Genomic DNA, 21806 nt, shown 5'->3' on the forward strand with positions numbered 1-21806 from the left:
CCTGCTGCAACCTGCCTTTAAAACAACTGTCTAGATTCATATAAATCACAACTACTGTACATGATTATCCATTTTCGCCATTACCTTGACTTAATAAAGAACATAGGCTTTTTCAAAATATGGATGTTAAGAGGTTCAGTCCTGCAGTACAGTACCAGATAATAACTATATAATAACTAGTTCCAACAAGATTCAAATAATAATAATAAAAGGTCTCTAAGGACAATGCTGCAGACTAATAGGAGATAAGAGCGCTAAATGGAAGTGTGATATTTAAGATAGATAGATAGATAGATAGATAGATAGATAGATAGATAGATAGATAGATAGATAGAAAGATAGATAGATAGATAGATAGATAGATAGATAGATAGATAGATAGATAGATAGATAGATAGATAGATAGATAGATAGATAGATAGATAGATAGATGATAGATAGATAGATAGATAGATAGATAGATAGATAGATAGATAGATAGATAGATAGATAGATAGATAGATAGATAGATAGATAGATAGATAGATAGATAGATAGATAGATGATAGATAGATAGATAGATAGATAGATAGATAGATAGATAGATAGATAGATAGATAGATAGATAGATAGATAGATAGATAGATAGATAGATAGATAGATAGATAGATAGATAGATAGACAGATAGATAGATAGATAGATAGATAGATTGATAGATAGATACTTTATTAATCCTGAGCATATCATCTCACATGCATTCACACATTACACCATAATAAATGCAAACAAGGGGTAAACAGTTATCACAATAACAGCAGACAAAGAAGAACAAACAAACAATAGCCCATCAGAGACAAAAGAAAGCAGACATACAGTTTAAATCTAAATTAATCCGGCCCGTCTTGTGTTAACTATCTGTTATCTGTGTGACCCCTCAGCTGCAAACAGCAGCCGTGTTGCGTCAGTGAGCCGCGGCCCCGGATGTTTCCAGAGCGAACCAGCGCGTTGGCCCCGCCCACACGCCTTCATCCAGCTGATGCAACCGCGCGCCTCCCTATAAAAGGCTGGCGCCCCCAGTCAGAGCCGCTCTGCTCGACCAACGCGATACATGGAGGACACGGAGACGAGACGATCGGAGGAGGTAGCGGAGCTTCACGGACTGGAATCGGGATGGTGTATAGCACGTCTTTACTATTTGGACACGGAGCGTCTGTGCTGTCGGAGGAGGAGAGCGTTATAGCCATGATAGGGAAGTACTTCTCCCAGCTGACCTCACCGGGTAGAGGTCCGACCTCCGCCCGCCGCGGAAGCGTCGAGAGCAGCGATGGAGACCACCGCTCGCCTTGTAAGTTGTTGTTTTTTGTCTCAAGAAACCACACTTTCAATTATTTAAAAGGTCGATACATGTCCTCCACTTCATTTTACCTCCCACTTTAAAGTAATCCCAACTTTAATATAGGGGAACTATATATATGAGCGGATGAACATGTAAATTTGCTGATAGTGACGCGTCTGATGTAACGCACTCGGGTATTGGATCAGCTGATGACCGACATCTCTCTGTCAGCTGTTCACGCAAAGCCTCCATTCTAATTGTTATAGTTTATTATTACCAGATAATAGGAACTGAAAAGTAAAAAACCTCAATCTTTTTTATTATTTATAAATTGGAATAACATTTTGGTGCTGAAAGCCAAAGTAAATGCCGTGAAACTTGTATTAAGTTGTACCTACTGATTTGTGCTGTGGTTTATTCTAACATCAGTGTTGTTCTCTCCACAGCCGACAGCCTGGATGCTGGTCTGGAGCATGAGGAGCGTCTCCTCCAGCGGGACATGACCAGACAGCTGGAACTCTGTCTGACAGAAGCCAAGGCCTCCACCCTCCAGTGCCAGGTGCTGATGCTGCCTTGCCACATGACCACCAAGGTGGGCCAGGACGTGGTGCGCTTTTCTGCTGATGAGCCCTGTGGGCTCCGGGGGGCCTCCATCAAGATCTTTGTGGAGCACAAAAATGGGCTGAAACCCGTGGGGAGCATCACACCGGACCAAAGCGTCACCTCCACGTTTGAACTCTCTGTGATCTTCAAGGCAGACAAAGATGAGGGCTGGCCGCCACTCATGAACATCTTTGAAACCAGTAAAGTGTTGAAACTAAAACCAGAGTATCGCCTGGTGAAGAGGAAGCTATACTCATCCGCCAGCCCTGTTATTCATGATTTCAACTAGTGTTGAGGTTCAGAACATGTTTATGACATTCCAATCTTCTTAAATGTACTGATACAAGGTTTGGACTAGAATGCACAGGAAAATGTTGGCGTGGCCCTGTGATGTATGTGAGCTCTGAGAGGCGTGTGCCTGTATGAATGTCTTAAATAGGACCAGTCAGATTGCACAAATATCCCATGTAAACACTGTAAACATCCCTCCAGGATTGGGCAGGTTTCAGTCCTGAAGGATACTGCACATTATTTATGGATTTGAAAAATAAAGTTTTTTACATTATTGCTTCTTTGCTTTTTTATACTGTGGATTTTATCATCCTTTTATGTGGCTGTGTTGAGCTTCCTTGTTTACTACAAAATATTTCCTGATCCACATAACAATCATAATGACAGCTGAACCACTAAGAGCTTAAAATACCTGAGTCACGACTTCTTGATTTTGAAGTTGCTAACAATTGAAAGGGAAATTTCTCACACGTTTAGGGTGTCAAGACACATTTCAATGCACTCATTCAGGTTGTTGACTGCATCAGACAGACTGATCTCCATTCTTGTTTTTGTAAATCTTTATTTAACAAAATGTACAACAGAACACATGATACGGTATCGGTTAACCTAACAAATCTTCACATGATCTCACAGGCACAAAACTTGTTTTTGTATTTGTGTCCAACAGACATTACCAAACATGATTCAGCTATTCCCACAGATGCGTCCGGCTACATTCTATGACAAACAGGGATGCATCAAGACCATTTAAGTAACAACTACCTCGTGTTTTAGCCCATTAAACTCCACATAACACCAGGATATTATATCACCGCTGACTATTACAAAGAAAATAATTTGATTTTGGGTGTATTTTCTTAAAAATGAAGCTGTGACACTTCAAATTCATATCATCACGTGGAGAATCCTGTGTCGACGCTGTTCAAGGATCTTCCGACATTAGAAATGTAAACGTCTGTGCGTTGAATGGAAAAGACAACTCAATTTGCATCGAATCCATGAATGCACTGCGGGTGTCTCCTCTCCTACGTAGTGTCATAATGCTGACATAGCAAAAAGGCTTCACGTCGTTTACACGGTCAACAACCCCGTCTCACCGTTCACGTCCGAGCTGCTGACGGAGCACTTTTGAACGTTCTAGTGTAAACCTGGAGGAAGCTCCAGGCAGCTGGTGAATCTAAAAAACTTTTGCCATGTGATCGCGTCAATAGAATGTAAATAATATGCAGCTAATGGGCTGAAACGGACAAAGCCGAGGGACGTTCACACTCATTCACGTATAGAATGACACAATAGGTGTTTGGTGACACGATTCAACTTTTTGCACACATTGATTTAAAAACACCTAATCCAGTTGTTCGTATTTCTGATAGCTTTGTTTTGCTCTCAGTTTCATAATTTAGTGCAAACCAAACTGGTATTGATCCATGATGTTGTTTGCACATTGCAGCAACAGGATTAATGCATCCGTAAGTCAACAAGAGCAAACGTGACAAACAGGACTAGAGCGCTGGGGGTTTACCCAGAGAAACCTCTGCTGCTGGTGTTTGCTGTCTGGATGCTGCCGTCCTCTGCAGGACAGGATGGACACCAACGTCAGGGATGAAGAGGATTGTTCCAGCTGGTTTGTCCTGCAGTGAAACTCCAAATGGTGCTGCACATTCACCAATCACACGAGGTGGACACATACACTGACATTTCATTCACATGAACCCTGATGAAGATGAGTGTATATATGCGCACAAATACACCAGGCACACAGAGATAGCTCGGTCCACTTCAGTGACCGGTACGTAATCAGATCCAGCTTCTCTTTTGCCAGAAACTAAAGTTTATTTCTTCATCTTGAGGTCAGCCTCCATGGCGCTACGACGACCCCGGGTGCCTCCGTCCTGCAGCACAGAGAGAGATGGAAGAGGGCCAATGGAAAAAGGAGGAGGCGAAAAATTATCATCATGAGGGTGTAAAGGTCAAAGGTGAGCTGGACACAGTGAAGAGAAGGCCTGTGGTGGGCCTCCTCACGTAGCTGAGCTCCACACAAAAAGAAAACACAGCACAATCCACTGCGGAAGGCTTCAAAGGAACGTAAAGTAATGAATGATTAAAAGAAGAAGGACTATAAAAGAAAAGAAAGGGGGGGGGTGAGAACATGCAGATACAACAGTGCAACCGAACAAAAACAGGGGGAAAAAAACCCAAGAGGAAACTGGTGTGGGACCATGAAGCCAGGATGAGGTCGACGGAGGCTGGGGTGATGAAGGGAACTGGAGCCTGTGTGGTGCATGGATCGATGCAAGGTGTCCAAACTGAGGCTGAGGGGGCCAGTGTGTTCAGAGACGTGTGGGGTCATAGGTCAGAGAGAGAAAGAAGGCCTTTACTTGTCCAGTATTCTGCTAAAGGCAGCCACATACGGTGGGTTTAGCTGCTTCCTGATGGCTTCTGAGGATTCGTCTCATGGGTTCAACACTTAGGAACCCAAAATACTGGATTAACGGCTGGAACGCTGTTGTAAAACCTGAATGACTAGATTATTACTTTGAAGGCAGGGTCATAAATAAGGACTCTAGAATTTCTGAGTCAGGATCTGGTGATGTTACATCACAACACGTTACATCAGCCAAAAAGAATCAAACCATTAATACTATTTAGTTGTAAATAAATAATGTTATGGACACAAATGTCCTCACTACTGACTGAATTTAATTTATCCAGATGTGGATGAATTACAACCTCTATGATGGGTGAATGTGGTCAACATGAATGTGAAAATAAGCAAATTAAAAAACAACTCAACGATGACATCACATCTTGAGGGCTGTCACAATTCATGTGTGAAATTTAATTTGATTTGAAGTTGTGGGGTTTTTTTTTACGAGATGTCGATGTTTGTTTAAAATACAGTGGTCTGAATGTACCAGAGTGACCTGATAATCCTATTTGGGGCATAAAGACAAGATTAATTTAAACTAATATTTGACAGTGAACATTTTTCAGTATTAATCTGAAAAACTTGCTTTCACCTGTTAACAGTGACCAGAAGGGAAAACTGTTGAATTATGGGTAAATGTGTACAACAGCAGGCATTTCTAATGGCTCTAAGAATAATTTCAATCCTTACGACCTTTATTTTGAAATCTCCCCAATTGTGTAATCCCCTAACAGGACGTGAGTGAAGAAGAAGAAGCAGCGATGTGAGGTCAGGACAGATGTGTACAGAGTGTGTGACACTGGTGTGTGTGTGTTCACGTTGAACCAAGCGTGTGTGTGTGTGTGTGTGTGTGTGTGTGTGTGTGTGTGTGTGTGTGTGTGTGGTGCATGGCCTGGTTCTGGTGAGGTCTGAGGGAGAACCTGAATACTTACAAAGAGAGAGAGAAGGAAAGCAGGAGAGGCCATTGGGACACTGTCCTGTAGGAGGACAAACATTGGAGTGAGAAAGAGAGAAAAACACACGCGTGTGCCTGAGAGTCAGTTTCATACAGGTTTGCGCCAAAAAACAGAAACACAGCGAGGAACGTGAGACGGCTACGCAACACATACACAAACACACACACCAGACAGCCACATACACTCCTACACAGACACGGAGAATAGCGGGACTGATGTGTGGACAAACACACACACACACACACACACACACAACAGGAACATGCACAAGCAGGCAAACACACTATCAAACATGAGCTCAACACAAATCACACAATCACGTGTCAGCAGTAGAACTACCAATATATTTACTTTTTTTTATTATAGTTTCAGCTGAGCTTTAAAAAAGTATCTGAAACCCAGACTTCACCTCCACTGAGCTAACACACACACACACACACACGCACACACACACGCACACACACTGGTCAGAAGACATTCAAACATCCTCTTCAGTAAACCAAGTCAAAACTTCACCCATATCTCTAGACTTACAATGGAAAGTTGTTAAATTTCCAAACGTCTGGATGCGTCACGTCTGAATCACATGACGATCTACTGTACAAGAACACAGTTACACTCACACAAACACACACACACACACACACACACACTGAAGCTTCCCACGTCCATAAGATGAAGTCAAGCACACCACAGCCAACATGAACATTCACATCAGCAGACAGACAGCTGAGTCAGAGACAGGCAGATGCAGACAGACAGGCGGTAGTGGGGAGAGGTGCAGCCGGCATGCAGGACATGAATCAGTGGGGGATGGGGGGCTGGTTAGTCCTCTGAACACAGAGCGGTTAGTGGAGGGGAGGGTGGACCTGGTGCCGGACGGCCGCACCGCCGGGACCGGATGTCAGCGACTGTTCCACGGATTCCACAAGGTGTGAACATGTGACTGACTGTGTGACATCGGTGTGAACGCACACGTAACATAGAATCAGGTTAAGATGTAAAGACATTGGAATACATGTCAAGTCACGAGAAAATCCCTCTCTGTGCCCAAGATGTAGACATGTTCTCGTCCAGAGACGTAAAAGCAGCACGGCTTCACCGATGTGAGCTGTGTGTGTGTGTGTGTGTGTTATGAAGACACACATAAGGCTGTTCTTTGAGGGGAAACTCCTATAATACGACGCTGTTTTGTCACATGTGACAAGAAAGATTTGGATGTCGGTCATCGTTTGCCACCAAGATGCGAAGAGCATCTGAAAGTTGGGACATATCTAACAGCTGTTCACCAAACTGAGGCCACCACTAAGGCAGAAACCCTGACCCCAGCTCTATTCATTCATGACTTTCCATAAAATGTGCTCCTGATGGTAAACCACTGCACAAACAGCTTCAGGTATCAGGTCAATATTTCAGTCTGTCTAAACAGAGTAGCTCTTCCATATTAAACATTTACTTCCTCGCTATCCACATCCTGACCCTTGATTCAGATTCAGAGGTCTGTATCCACTTTAACCTCAACCCACCTTCTCCGCAGGCTCTCCTGGCTTTCGGTTGCCCTCCCTGCCGCGGAGGCTCTTGGCGGAGATGGCGCTCTCTGAGGTCTGCATGATGAGCTGGGTGGCCAAGAACTGCTGGACGTGCTCCAGGACGTCGCGCTGCATCTCCAGCGCCATGTGGTAGACGTCGTGGTCCGACGAGTTGTACATGACGGCGTTCTGAAACATCAGCATGATGTCCCGCTGGAACTCGGCTGTTGTGCGGATCACACCGGATTCAATGTTCTTTTTAATCGCTGACAGGTCCATGGGTCTGGAGCAGATGAGGGAGAGGTGGACGGATTTATTCAACATTATCTACAACACAACATGCTGCTAAAGTAACTTCAATGCACTAAATGCATGAATGGTTGTACGCAGTGTGTCAGAATATAATCAGCAGGTGTCTTTACCTATGGACAATGCTGTGGTAACCGGGGGCGATGTCATCCGACACAGGCTGAAGGAAGACACTGGCATACCTGAAGACAGACATGAAGCCACAAAGTGTAAAAAGATATGAAGACGCTCTGTTGTTCCACTGCAGAACCGTCTCCCCTCAGCTGAGTCGTCACACATTTCACAGCTTCATGCAGCTTTTGGTGAAGATAAAAGTGAAAAATATCTTATGATTTTTTGTACTGGACAACAATCTTTGCATCGTCAGTTAGTGAAAAGGCACAGATTGCAAAGCAAACCCAAAAAATAAACTAGGACCCTCAATTCTGACTGTTTCAGGCTAAAATCTTTAAGTTGAGCGATATTTCCAGTAAACTAACCAACTGAATGAAATGAAAACTCAAGTGGACACGTTTTACAGCGTCAGTTGTGAACGTAACACTCATGACCTCAGTGTTTTAATCCTGGGTACAAAAACAAATGGATCAAACATAAACCACATGAAGGCTCCTGTTATCTTTTGATAACTATTACAGCTCCTCAGCAGGAAGACACTCAATCCTAAGTCATTAAATGTGTTTTATCCATCAAAGTTCAGGATTCTTAGCTCAGACATTCCATCAGCCTCCACCTGTGGTTGGCTGCTGCTCTCCACACCAGCATGATGGCTTTCTTCCAGATCTTCTGGGCCTGGACCGCCTCCTGGTCCTCGCCACATGTGGATCTGATGCAGAGAGGAAGTGAAGACAAAAGGAAAGAAGATGGTGGAGTCGGCAGTGAGGAGAAATAAGAAGCAGAAGAGAAATCACGTGTCTGAGCAACAAATGCAGAATTAAAATGGACTTTAATGTCAGCGGGGTGAGAGAAAGAGTAACTGACTCAGAGGTCGTGACTTGACGACACGTGACAAATGGCTCCAGCACATTTATGCTGAGGTAAGGGTATTGTTCATCTCTGTCCGCAACCACAGTTTCACTACACACCATCCAAAAAGATAAAACTAGTTCCTGGGACACATTTGTCATCTTCTTTTCTGCAGCTGTCAGCACATTGGGATACGTACAGCTGGGAGGAAGAGGCGGGGCTGCTGGCCAGTGAATCTGCCGTGTAGCGCTGAGACGGCGGGCCGTAACCATCCTCGCTCTCGCTGGCCGCACGTTCCACTTCCGACAGGTAGGGACCCTCCCCCTCTCCGCACTCCTCCTTCAGCTCCATCCCTTCCTCAGGGTCACCCTCACTCCCAGCCTCCTCGTCCTTCACCTCCTGCATTTAGGAGCACGCACACATGGTCAAAGCTGACTGTGCTTTACAAAAGTCGTTCTGCTGTGCCAATGCGTTACCTTGGACTCCTTCCCAGACACAGAGCTGTCCTCAGAGTCTGTGGGATAGAAATGAGATGATTAAGAAAAACGTGAGAACATAATTGTTATTTGTGCAGCCTTCTGTCTGCATAGACACATCACCCACCTAAACAGGGCGGGTTTGGCTCTGGCTGGCTCCACTCCTCTCCTTCACTCTTGACTGTTGATTCTGTGGCCTCCTTCCCTGCCACCCCCTCCTCCGTAACCTCACTTCCTGTCACACCTTCTTCAGAGGTCACAGAGGAAGTGATGCTAATCCCCGGCAGTTCAGTCCCCTCACAGTTTTCCTTGAGCGGTTCTTCTCTTTTGGTTTCTGCTTGATTCTGGGTCTCGATGCCTGCAGGGATCAATGCGGACATTGGAGCCACATCCTGGGGTTCCTGTGTGGGATCGGGCTCTTGGGCCGTCGGCGTTGGTTCTGCAGCTTTCAGCTCCTGTGTCTCCCAGGGGCCCGGAAGAGCGTGTCCGTCTGAGACGGCCTCCTCACACAGAGAGAGAGCTGCTTCCACTGCCGCTGCATCTAAAGCCTCCACAGAGTCGTCGACCTGAGACGGATGTAACAGACAAATACATTACGGTTACAGTTGGTTGTGCTTAACTCTAAAATCAACTGTTGTTTGTGTCAGTACAGTTTGTACCTTCTCCTCTATGATGGCGATGATGTCTCCGACTGTCTCAAGGTCCAACTCGTCCCCCATGTAAGACACAGCTACCAGGTCCTCCTCGACCAACCCGGCCTCCTCCCCCAGCTCTGCCTTCACCACAGCTTCTGCTTCACCCTCTGCAAACAAACAGACTCAACATGGACCCAATAATACAGCAGTACCTGAAGGAACGAGCTACTCGACATACGAGCCATCGCTCCGAACACAGTCTTTGCTTTGCGACACCACCGCTTGTTGGCGGACGGATCAGCTGAGATCGGATCTCGTTCTTGTTTGCAGAGTAAAGATTTGCTTTGTTTGAGACTTGGGGCTTTTTTACGATGCTGGAGTTATTTTAGTTATTCTAAACGGAAAACGTTGTTTGACTAACAAGTTCAGTCATGGAACGGATTAGAGTCATATCTTCAGGTACTTCTGTACTAATACAATCCTCACATGTAGATTTAATTTTAAAGACATTAATTCAGTTCTGCACTGAGCTACAAAAGACATACAAGCAAACGCATTCATGTGTTGATGACTGAACTAACCTGTGATGACCTCATGACCAGGCGGTAAGGCACTGACTGCGGTGGCTGTCTGGACTCCATTGGTGAGGCTTCCTGTAGAGTCTCCCTCCCCAACCTGACAGTAACAGAGATAAGAGCATAAACTAGGGGTTTGATCCAGCATATTTTAGTTTTGATGTGATGGGATGGTTCTTACCATGCGGGGGCTGGCCGATATGAGGTTGCCTTTTTTCAGCAGCTCTGACAGTAGAGGTGAGGGAGGCGGCGTGGCCTTCTGGGCAAGGAGCCTCTTCTGTGGTGAATCGTCTACCAGAGTGGCCAGGCCTCCGTCTTTGGGCCCCTGGCCTGGAGCATCTGTCGCTGGAAGAAACACTCCAACCCCATGGGCCTGGAAAAAATAGCAAAGTGTTAGTGATCTATTTTTCTCTAAGGCCAAAAGCATCATAAAGTGAGAGGATTATTTTCCATTTATGGAAATGGTTTGGTGGCAGAAAATGGAAGTCTTGTGCTCACAATAATGATTTCAATCAAGAAAAGCCTCTCAGTATGTCCAGGAATCATCTTACGATTGAGTGGGTGAGGGTGTCATCAGAGGTAACACCTCCTGTGTCCATGGGTGGTGTGGGAACGGAAGAGTCAGCCTGATGGTCCATGGTGGGGGGGCTTGCACCCAAGGGAGAGCGCACAGTTACACTGGGCAGACGCTTCGGCATGTTTTTCACCGCCTGACGAGCTGCGATGAGGAGCGGAGGTCAGTAGAGGTGAGAGAGAGAAAGAAAGAATGGGTTTGAGTGAAGGCACAGGAACCAGGAGCAGGGAATCATTCAGACAACTATCAGAGTTTAATCTCTGCAGATAATTTGGTATGAAGATCAGATTCCAAATGACACATTTCATCAGATGTATAATCAGTGTGCAGACTGAACGTACCTTGATAAGCTGTTTCTGTGGCTTTCCTCTTCTGTTCCGCTTCCTCCTCATCCTGCTTCTTCTTTCTAAGGTGGTAAAATAAGAACATTCAACACTGAATCGCAAAAAACAATGAGGTAACGTTGACTAACCGCAGTGTTACTGCAAGCTGACCAGTAGAGACTGTTTTGTCTGATGTGTTACAGTACTGGGAAGTTTTCAACATTCTGTGGTTTCCTTTATAGCGAGAAGTAAATGAAGGTGTTTGATTCTTGTGAATTTTTGTGGTTTTTTTGCCACTTTGTAAATCTTACAGCGTGATTTCTGTCCACAGGTCCTTGAGTTGGGAGTCCATGTGACCTGTCTGTATGAGATTCACCTCCTTCTTCAACTTTCTGTCAGGACAGGAAATAGAGGACCATTAAAACTTGTGCCTCAGTGCTAAAACATCTTTTAGGTGTGTAGGTGTGTACGTACCTGTACTGCTCTTGTGTGTCTCGTAGTAGTTTTTTCAGTTCCTCTATCCTCTCAGTGGTCAGCCTACGAACGATGACATCTTCAATGGTTTCAACCACCTCGCCCTTCTCACCACGCTTACGCCTGGAGTAACGAAGGGTAAAAAACTTTCACAAAATATTTTACCTGTATAAAAAAACAAATGCAAGAATCATTCTGTGTATGTTTAGATCCACATTACAACACTGACTTGGGTGCTTCTGTGGCCTCCAGCAGCTCAGAGTATTGTGATGCGCAGTGCTAAGGAACAGAGAAAATGTTTTATCCTGAGTCACTGGGAAAAGATCAGCATGTTTAGAATTAAAATGACCGAGAAAGAAAATATTTTTTCAGTTTGTAGCTTTCTCACCTTCTGGGAGAACCAATCAGGGGGACGGCCGGGCTCTGAGAACGGCTTGATGGCACGACTCACAGACACCCTGGAAGACAGACATTCTTCAGAGCAGACACCAAAGTTCACAAATGTCTGAAGATAAATGCACGTGGGAACTCCAGAACACAAATAAAATTATTGATATACAAAGACAAAATGTAACACCCCGAGAGTGTAGAGAAAAATTCATAATATCATGTAAAATGTGGGGCTCCAAAGCATTTTAAGTCAATTCCACTGGACGTTAAGAAAGTTTCTTAACATCCATGGATAACTGAGAACCTACACAATACATAAAAATTCTCAATTTCAATGTATTTTTACATTACTATCAGAACAAATATTTTAAAAGCTTTAACTGGTGTATCGTTTAAAAAATAAATAACTGTCATAAAGTACTGTAACTTTAAAAAAAAATCCCTGTCAGACACTATACAGTGGTCACCTCTGACCTCTAGTGGTGAAAAATAAGAATACACATTTAACAGCACACATTCTAGCATTGTCAAGAACAAATGTGGATCTTATGACAAACAGCTCATCAGCAACCAAAATACAGTGCCTTGCGAAAGTATTGGCCCCCCCAAGAAGTTTTTGACATTTTGCCTCATTTCTGGCTTCAAACTTAAAGAAAACAAACTGAAAATATTTTTTTAAGAATCAACAACATGTGAGACACAATCATGAAGTGGAAACAAATTTATTCAACATTTTATATTGTGTTTACAAATTTTAAAATAAGTAGGACATATAAAAGTACTGGCCCCCTGTTCTCTCAGCTCAGCTAACCGACTCCAGAAGTTCCCTGATGACTTCTGAATGATCCAATGTTGACCTAAATGACTAACAATGACAAACAGTGCACCTATGTGTCATTTAGTCTCAGTTTAAATGCACCTGCTCTGTGATGGTCTCAGACGTCTGTGAAAGGAACACTGGAGAACAAACAAGGAGGAAACTAAGCAGAGAAGCAACCAAGAGGCCCATGATCATGTTAGATGACCCGCAGACATACACAGCTGAGGTGGGACAATCTGTCCATAAGACAACTATTAGTCGTACTCTGCATAAATCTGGTCTGTATGGAAGAGTGGCAGGAGAAAGCCATTTCTGTAAGAAAACCATAAAAAGGCCCGTTTGGAGTTTGCGAGAAGCCACATGGGAGACACAGATGACATGTGGAACAAGGTGTTCTGGTCAGATCACACCAAAATTGAACTTTTTGGGCTGAATGCAAAATGTTACGTTTGGTGTAAAAGTAACACTGCATATCACCCTGAAAACACCATCCCCACTGTCAAACATGGTGGTGGCAGCATCAATGTCTGGGGTTGATTTTCCGTTCACCTTCCGACAGGACAATGATCTTAAACATAAAGCCAAATCTACAATGGAATGGTTTAAAACTAACCATATAAAGGTGTTAGAATGGCCAAGCAAAAGTCTAGACCTCAATCCAATAGAGCATCTGTGGAAAGATCTGGAAATTGCTGTGCACAAACGATCTCCATCAAACTTGAAGGAATTTGACCTGTTTTGTAAGAAAGAATGGGCAAAGATTTCTGTCATAAGACGTGCAAAACTTATAGAGACATACCAAAAAGACTTGGGGCTGTGATCGCTGCAAAAGGAAGTTGGACAAAGTATTAACTCAAAGGGGGCCAATACTTTTGCACGTCCTACTTTTCAGTTTTTTATTTGTAAACACAATATAAAATGTTGAATACATTTGGTTCCACTCACCATTGTGTCTCACATGTTGTTGATTCTTGAAAAATATTTTCAATTTGTTATCTTTAAGTTTGAAGCCTGAAATGTGACAAAATGTCAAAAGGTTCTTGGGGGGGGGGGGCAATACTTTCGCAAGGCACTGTACTTCAGAATTTTTTAAAGATAAAGCAGATCCAGCGGATGTTGACTGTCTGATGATCAGTGGTTGGTTTCCCCAACTTTTGTCATTTTCTTATCGAAAATACTAAAAAAAAAAATTACAAACATATTTTGACATTTTCAAGTTAGAGTTTGACCCAAGGAATAATTCAATGTGGCTCTAACAGGTGTCAAATCCTCTTCAAAACTTATTGAACTGAAGAAAACTAACATTTGAGAATGTCTAAAGTAACTACCAATCTATTGATAACCAGATGACCTACATGTTGGGTGTGTGCCCTCTGGCTGCTGTAGGTGAAGTAGTGAAATGAATACTAAATGCTAAAACATCTGCATCAATGTTGTGTCTCTTCACCTCCGCTACCGCTGCCCCACATGTGGATGATACAAATCTGTTTTCACACTCATTTTGCACACTGATAAAACAGCTGTTTTCCTTTTACCAGTTTTGGTCGCCACTCCTCATCACAGAGGAAGCCAGGCACAGTTTCTCCCTGACCGACCAGGGCTCCGTCGGCCCCACATTCAGTATCTTGTGTTCTGTAAAAAAAAAAAAGAAAGAAAGAAAAACAACAAGAACCAATGCAGTCAGAGACTGCAACATCCCGCGACACCCCTGGATTCAAAATGTTACCCTGACTTACTTGCATGGGTCAAAAATCAAAGCTAGTGCTCTGACCTTTGATCATTGATCAAAGCACCTCATTGCAGTTCATGTTCGGACAAGAACTGTCATAATCTGACCCGCTCCGGAGCACAACCACAGCTGCGTTCGATGCTAGCTACCTGGTCGCTAGCTAGATTGTTGAAACTATCGTTCTTTATTAAATGCAAGCTTTGACGCACTGTTATAGTCTCTGTTAGTTGACATCGGATTGAAACATTCAAATTCAGCCACAGATAGTTGCAGATGACGGCTCTTGTGATGAAAACACAATTCGCGTTAGCTAACCCCGCTCCACTAGCGCTAGCTTAATGTTGACTACGGGGGACACATTCATGAGACACACAGCTACACGGTGTGGCGAGACGATACACCCGACAACGATCTACAACATCCAACCGAACGGCTGTAAATGCAGCGTAAACAACTGGTTTACTGATATACGTTATTGTAAAATTACTGTAAAGAATTGAGAAAAGGGTGAGAAATATTACTCACTGCCGACACCACTCGCCATCTCTTTTGTGTCGAGTCCGTGAAGCACAACTTCCGCCGGACTGATTTCGGTGTTACACACAGCGCTTTCTTTTTTTCCCCCCCTCTGAGGTGGCGAATAAATTGACCGCCACATTGAAGTTATTGTAGCAAATACTATAGGCTGTGAATTGTGTTCGTATTAAACAGAAGTTAAAATACCATACACATGTAAATTAAAAGAGTTTAATTCATTACTTATAATGATTAATGTATAATGTATAATGTATTACTTAATAATGATGAAGGGAATTTTGAATTGTGGAGTTTGGGCTCTCACCACTGCAATATGAGCTTGGAGTCATCAGATCCACACCCCCCCCAGGCTGACAATGGAGAGGGGAAAGGAAAGGAGCGAGCAGATGAAAGAAGTAAGTCCATAAAAACTGTTGCTGTTCTTCCTCTTCATCAAGCTGGCACATAATCGTGCGTGTGTGTGTGTGTGTGTGTGTGTGTGTGTGTGTGTGTGTGTGTGTGTGTGTGTGTGTGTGTGTGTGTGTGATATTGAGTGAAAACCGAGGGATTAATAAAGTAACTTTCTTCTTCTTCACATTCTGCTGCATGTCAGTCCTTGGATTGGGTTCACCCTCAGGATAAAACACATAAATATGAAGGGTCTTGTCTCTGCAGTTCAACACAGAAGGAGTTCACTCCTTAATATAATATGAACCACATGAGCCGACAGCATACGAGAGCTTGGTGTCATTTCAACAGCAGTTTATCACTTATATCAGCTTTTTGTCTTTGATTTAAAGCTGGAATCTGTCATTAGTCACTGAGGTCAGAGGAGCTCACTGCACCAGAACCCACACACAACTGTGACACAACAGCCCCCTGATATTCCCTGGGGTACCGTTCAATCGGGTTACAGCTATGTGAGTCAGTTCCTGTCTACACCATGACGTGACTTTCTTTCGAGATTACCAATTATCAAATCCACATCAGAATCCATTCTCACCATTTCTGATGAGTTTGTCAATCTTCAGGTTTTCCAGTAGTTTAAGCAGTAATTCCTCCCCGAAACATGTCACTGTTCCTCTGGTGCACCAAGAGGTTACGTTGATTGAAAGTTGATTTATATTTCTGAAGTCTCCACAAAATGGCGCACATGAAGTTGACGAGTTTTCTGAGTCTAAACCGTGTACCTTCCTTTATTTGATACATTCCATACCACTGGTTTATCAGGTTTAACGCTGGGGTGTAAAAGTGAATTATAAATGAATTAAATTACAGTATTAGTGAAAGCATCCTCAAACAAATTCTAGAAATGCTGTGTGCTCATCCTGATAGAAGTTCTTCGCATCAACCGACACGTGTGACTCATTTGAGACTTAACTGAGATCAGCAAACCAAGAACATGAACAAAAAGAAAACGCTCAACATTTTAAATATTGGCAGTCTTTATTTCAACAAGACTAAGAAATGTTGTTTGATATACATTTTTCTCTTACAATTTAACATCTATCTCATTTTTTCATAACATTTAGGAGATACTCTGACAAGTAAAAATCTGGCGTTCTGTTACGGCCTCTTTTAGAGACATCTAAAACGGCTGCTCTCTATTTACACTCTTTTCATTCTTTCAGTCAATCACTCAGTCTCTCAGAAAATGAGTCCCTTCTGTTCTTGTGGGCCAAAGGCTGATGGAAGACTTTCAATACCAGACCAACTTAACTGTCCAGTCACCGGACTGAAGTTGTTCTGGGGATCAAATGAATAACATCTGGCAGCTGGACCAACTCCTGCCAGCCGGAAAATGTCACTGCCCTGGCCCGCAAGCACAGACATTTACCATCATCACCCAAAACCTTTCCTCTGACGCTCAGAAAGTTGGGTTTCTTCACTCTAGACAGTCTGGACATGACATGAACACATGCACAAGCCCTTGTCGAAATGTTGGTGGAATAAACACACACCCAAAAAAAACAACAACAACAAAAAAACAAAAAGAAATCAGGGGACCTGAACTGCTCACATGCAAAAAAAATAATGCCAAGTCAAGCTGCTGAAGCACAGCGACATCATTTTAAATTAAGTCTTGAGGATTTTATGCAGGAGGATTTTAGACATTTGATCAAATCCTCCAGAGGCAGAATTTTAACACTGATGTTTTTGTTGATTTCTGAAGTCTGTTAATTGGGAACATCTTTTTTTTTTTTTGTTGGGGGGGGGGTTAAAATTTCTTGTGAGCTTACAATCAACCTGTCAATTTCAAAGCCAGACAAGTGGCGAAAAGGTTGTGCCAAGTATTTCTCATCTGTAGCCTGTTTCAGGCCTTCATATACAGATGTGAAACACGCAAATGCATTTCTTTAGTGTTTTTGCACACTGCATATGTGAACCCCCAAATTTAATCGATTACTACAAGAAATCACTGTCACCTAAGTTTGGTGTATCAAAACATTCGGAATACTGTATTTTAGATAATCTGTGTCAATTCTAAAAGCATGTTTGCAATGACATTAAAATACATGCATAAGTTACTGTACAAAAACTACATGAGGCAACATCATTTGGGATGTGAAGTGGATGAGAAACGCAACCTGCAGACCTGATTATCAAATCAGAAGATAGAGAATCTCACGTTGTGCTTGTCAGCTGGTAACAGTACATCCAACCCTCATCGGGGGCTGTGGGAAAATAATCAGGACCAATGTTTCATGTGACCTCGAAAGGCTGAAAATAATGTACCGAAGTTAAAAGATCAGGCACCAGAGATGATTTTTCTCAGAACTTGTGACAATACTTCAACATATCCACAATCCGACACTATGAGAAGATGAGGATGCAGCTAGGTATCTTAAATGGTCACAATGAGTCCATTTATACTGACACAGGCTATTTAAGAGGTACAAATATGTCATGTGGGAAGGGGGATATTAAACAAATTTATTCCCACCACAAAACTGTGCACACTGACCAAAAAGTGCCCCAAGTATCTTTGCACACAGTCTTCTTCCATCACCTAAAACTAGCAATAAAGTCCACTGTAGTACCTAATATATATCTTCATACAAAAAAATAGCTAGAAATTACAACACCTCTTCAACATAAAACCCTGTATTAAAATAATCTTTCTTTTATTTGATCAAAGCACTGTCTTTTGTTCCTCGTCTCTAGTTTACTGTGAAATGCTCCAAACTTACAGTTTCCACCTTTTCTTTTCAAACAAGTCAGACTGCATAGAGTCAGATCCTCTGCGTGAACTGATCTTACAGTACCGATGAGGGCGGTCAGGACTTGTCAGGTTTGCCTTTTTGAGGGGTTATGCGAGGGGGGAGTCCTTTCTCTTCCACGCCAGTCACCTCTCTACAGGATGATACTCACATCTCTCTATCAGACACTTTCAACTCAACAGAACTAGATTGCATTGATGAGAGCGTGTGTGCTGTACGACCTCACTACTGAACTGCTTAGGCTGAGGAAATTAATCAAAGATTAATGAGGAAATAAGCAGGTTTGGTTGTGATAATGCTAACTGCAGACATAAAATACATGTTGGGGCTCACATGGGAGCCCCAGAAGCTCTTCTAAAGACTGACTCCATGTCCAGGTCAAACACAAACACCTGTGCTGTAACATTTCTCACTGCATTTCTTAGAGATGAGCTTGAGCAATTTCGACGTCTCTCCGTGAAAAACGTGAACAAAAGCTCGAACTCTTTATCTGACTTTCGAAAGCTGGCTTCATGATATGTGGCTGGCTGGTCTATGTAAATGTATAAATGTACAGACACAAACATTCACAGTGTGCACATTCTTAATGTGCAGCAAAAATAATTGTTATAAATTGTTAATATTCATAACAACACTACATGACTTGTTGATCTTGTAATGATGTAAAGAAAGAACATCCTCAGAAATGTGAAGATGCGTCCCGCCACAGGCACTCGATGCTCAACCCAACAACCAGCTGACGCTTCAGCTGTCAGACGGCAACGGCTAAAGAAGGCACAACAATTCATTTTGAAATTCAATTACCAAAATAAGAAAATGATATCGTGTTTGTAATGCTGCAAGCAAGCCGGCGTGTCGCTCCAACGGAGCTAGAAGGAGTCGAAGTGTTTCTGGGGGAAAATGGGGGGTGAAAGTCATGTTGCTGTACACGGATGTCCTCAAACAAACAAAAACAATTAAAGGTGAAGTTATTGTAATATTAAGAAGAGTCTCCCCCCCTCCCCCAGCGGCGGACAGTCCAATGTCCTGAAGGCAGTCTTTTTAATGTCTCTCTGACAGTCGTCCCCTTCACTCCATCATTCCTGGTCGTTCTCTCTTCCTCTTCCTGTCCAGCCAGTTTTATCTCAGGTGGGGGGCGAGCAGCGCCAGGGCCAGCCCGCAGAGCGCCAGCGCCGTGCTTCCCCCTGAGGCCGCCGCCGCCGCCTCAGCAGACGGGTCGGAGCCCACCGCCACCTGGTTGACCCGGGGTTTACCGGGGTTGGGCGGGGTGGAGAAGTAGATGTCTCTGTCGGTGTCGCAGGACGGAGAGTCGCAGCCGCTGCCGCTCTCTTCTCCCTCGCCGCTGGCGTCCTCATCTGGGGGAAAAAAACCGCTGCTGTCAGAGGCGTGCGGCTAGGAAATGATGGCGTTCGACTAATTCACAAAGACGGTTAAACCGTCCTCACCGATATCGATGGAGATGTCGTTGCCGCTGTGTGCCGCTTTGAGCCAGCTGGTCATCTCCTTTAAAGCTGCGATCTGACTGCGAATCACAATGTCTGGCTTGGTTATGTCCACATCCACGTCGGGGTTCGATACCTGATTGGCCAGCCCATTGCCAATCACAACAGATTCGTACCTATGAAGAGTTGGAGTCAATATTAGTAGAGATTGTGGCTTATATAGATGCATCACTGATTCCGGCGCCTGCGTCTTACCTGCTTTTCGCCGTTCCATTCCAGCATTCATCGCCGGGGGCGATCCTCTCGCCAGCACAGACAGTCTCTGGTAAGGTGGACCAGAACTTCTTGGCGTGTTTTAGCTTCCTCTTCACATCAATTGTCTGCGTTGACAGCACAGACAAAACAAAGTCAGACACAACTCGTACAAATTCAGTCGTGATCGTCTCGCCGCAGGCTGGATGTGTTGAGTCTTTACCAGTCGTTCTAAACTGGTTCCAGCAGCGGTGGTGGGATGCGCGTCGGGACTGTAAGGCCGGAAACGGCCCGGAAAGACAGTTTCTTTGATGGATCGTGAGGAGCGCAAGGCCATGCTAGGTTTAGGCTGACCGCATCCTTGGAAAACCTGCCAGAAAAATAGAGTTTAGTAGAACTGATTCATCGTGTATCATTTGTAAAGACAAAAATGCAAAAAAAAAAAAAAGATACTAACTTTTTGTGACACTTGCATGCTGTTCTCCTGCATATTCATGATGGCATCTGAAAGCTTCACGTCTATGGGGTCAATGACAGACTCAAAGTTGAAGGGACCCTCGAGTCTGTCCACTAGCATCAGCATGGCATCTGGAAGCAGAACACAAGACTGGAACATTAGAAGCAGCTCGTGATCGGTGCGGCTTGAAGTCACACAACTCTACCACTAGGTGGAAGCACACACCCAACATCAGAGGGTTGTTGGGTCAGTCAAAGTGTTACAGAGCAATGGGAGATTGGAGCAGAGGGTGGGTGGGGGGTGGGCAGAGAGAGACATGTAACGTAAAAGGATAAAAAGTCTTCCAACACTGGAGTGTTTCATGCAAAACATAGAAAACACACTGAAAATATGAAGACACGCAGCATCCCTCCACGTGATGAATCTGATCTGGGTCTGTGTTTACACAACACAAGAGCTGCATTCATCCTGTGGGTCACAACATGTACAGCTTGTACCCCCCCCACCCCCACCTTTACTTATACTAGACGCTAAAGAATGAGGGATGTGTTTGTACCTGATTTCAGCACAATGAAAACAGGATTCTTTTGTTAACAAAGGCTCTTGCAAAAAATTCGTGTTAATTGCATCCATGAAATAAACAATTATCTCATGTAACCTCCCAACCCCGGGGAGGGGGCGCGTGTTTAGATTCGGTCTGATAAGATCCGACCTGAATGACTCTTTGATGAAATATGACCCATAGCAGTGGCAACTCAAAAAAAAAGAGAGCAGGGAGTCGTATAAATATAGTCTGTTTCCAGACGGAACACGTGGAGCTGCGGCGGTGAGCGGGTGGGGCGGGTCCTCGTTCACACTCACCCAGGAAGTTGTTCCATTCCGTGTCCAAGTCGGCCTGGTTGGCCAAACAGCCGCGGAGCACGTTCAGACAGTAATTCTGGCAGGGCTTCAAGGCCACTTGGCCGGAGCAGTAGGGACAGTACAGCATCTTCATGGCTGCTCGCACACAGCTGGGGGAGGCGCTGACCTGAGGGAGGAGGGGAGCGGTCCACACTTTAGCGAAACGACAACAGTCCACCGTGGAAATCCTGTTTCTGAGTTCATCTTTTACAAATCGTCTTTTTCACCATTGCTTTTCTGACGTACCGTGGAAACTTTTTTCACCACCTCCGGCAGGAGCGTCAGTCCGCGCACGAAGGTGCGCGCGGCGACGAAGGAGCGTCTCAGCTGGATGCCGAGCTTACGAGGGACGTCTCCGAACGGCTGCAGCTGCTCCGTGTGGCGGCTCACGCACTCCATGTAGGCGTCGCTGAACTCGTACTGCACGTTGACCAGCCGGAACATCCTCTCCAGCAGGTCGGCCCAGAACTCCGACAGCATGGAGTCCAGGTTGACGGCGGCGCTGCCGGACACGTAGTAGCGAGACAGCGACTTGAAGAAGTTCTTGAACAGCTCGGCGTTCTGCACGTACATCATCCCGTAGGTTCGCACGAACATGCTGTGCAGCGAGACCTCGGCGTTTTT

The 21806-nt window shown here is 44.2% G+C and overlaps 3 protein-coding genes across 3 annotated transcripts in view; 1 reads left to right on the forward strand and 2 right to left on the reverse strand.

The window, feature by feature from the left end:
• The first annotated feature begins 1044 nt into the window (after nt 1-1044).
• On the forward strand, nt 1045-2486 carry si:ch211-39i2.2 (DNA damage-inducible transcript 4-like protein-like). The gene is made up of 2 exons (XM_068325782.1): nt 1045-1325; nt 1763-2486. Exons 1-2 carry the CDS (start codon nt 1151-1153, stop codon nt 2206-2208), a joined length of 621 nt encoding a protein of 206 aa, XP_068181883.1. The 5' UTR covers nt 1045-1150; the 3' UTR covers nt 2209-2486.
• A 266-nt stretch (nt 2487-2752) lies between these two features.
• On the reverse strand, nt 2753-14978 carry brd8b (bromodomain containing 8b). The gene is made up of 18 exons (XM_068325868.1): nt 14920-14978; nt 14201-14297; nt 11844-11913; nt 11685-11734; nt 11456-11578; nt 11293-11373; nt 11000-11064; nt 10636-10802; nt 10266-10457; nt 10091-10184; nt 9534-9676; nt 9002-9440; nt 8875-8912; nt 8598-8797; nt 8166-8258; nt 7549-7617; nt 7124-7409; nt 2753-4105 (listed from the first exon to the last, which is right to left on the reverse strand). Exons 1-18 carry the CDS (start codon nt 14936-14938, stop codon nt 4046-4048), a joined length of 2286 nt encoding a protein of 761 aa, XP_068181969.1. The 5' UTR covers nt 14939-14978; the 3' UTR covers nt 2753-4045.
• Nucleotides 14979-16337: 1359 nt separating this feature from the next.
• Nucleotides 16338-21806, reverse strand: part of gpc4 (glypican 4) — a 27576-nt gene continuing 22107 nt past the window's right edge. The window contains exons 3-9 of the mRNA XM_068325692.1: nt 21429-21806; nt 21144-21309; nt 20283-20413; nt 20049-20195; nt 19829-19953; nt 19577-19749; nt 16338-19486 (exon numbers count right to left, since the gene is read on the reverse strand). The exon at nt 21429-21806 is cut by the window's right edge and continues 20 nt beyond it. Of these exons, the coding sequence (XP_068181793.1) occupies nt 19251-19486; nt 19577-19749; nt 19829-19953; nt 20049-20195; nt 20283-20413; nt 21144-21309; nt 21429-21806 (1356 nt within the window). The 3' untranslated portion in view covers nt 16338-19250. The remainder of the gene's footprint in view (nt 19487-19576; nt 19750-19828; nt 19954-20048; nt 20196-20282; nt 20414-21143; nt 21310-21428) is intronic.

This window comes from Antennarius striatus, chromosome 10, assembly GCF_040054535.1.
Source record: "Antennarius striatus isolate MH-2024 chromosome 10, ASM4005453v1, whole genome shotgun sequence".
Taxonomy (NCBI): domain Eukaryota; kingdom Metazoa; phylum Chordata; class Actinopteri; order Lophiiformes; family Antennariidae; genus Antennarius; species Antennarius striatus.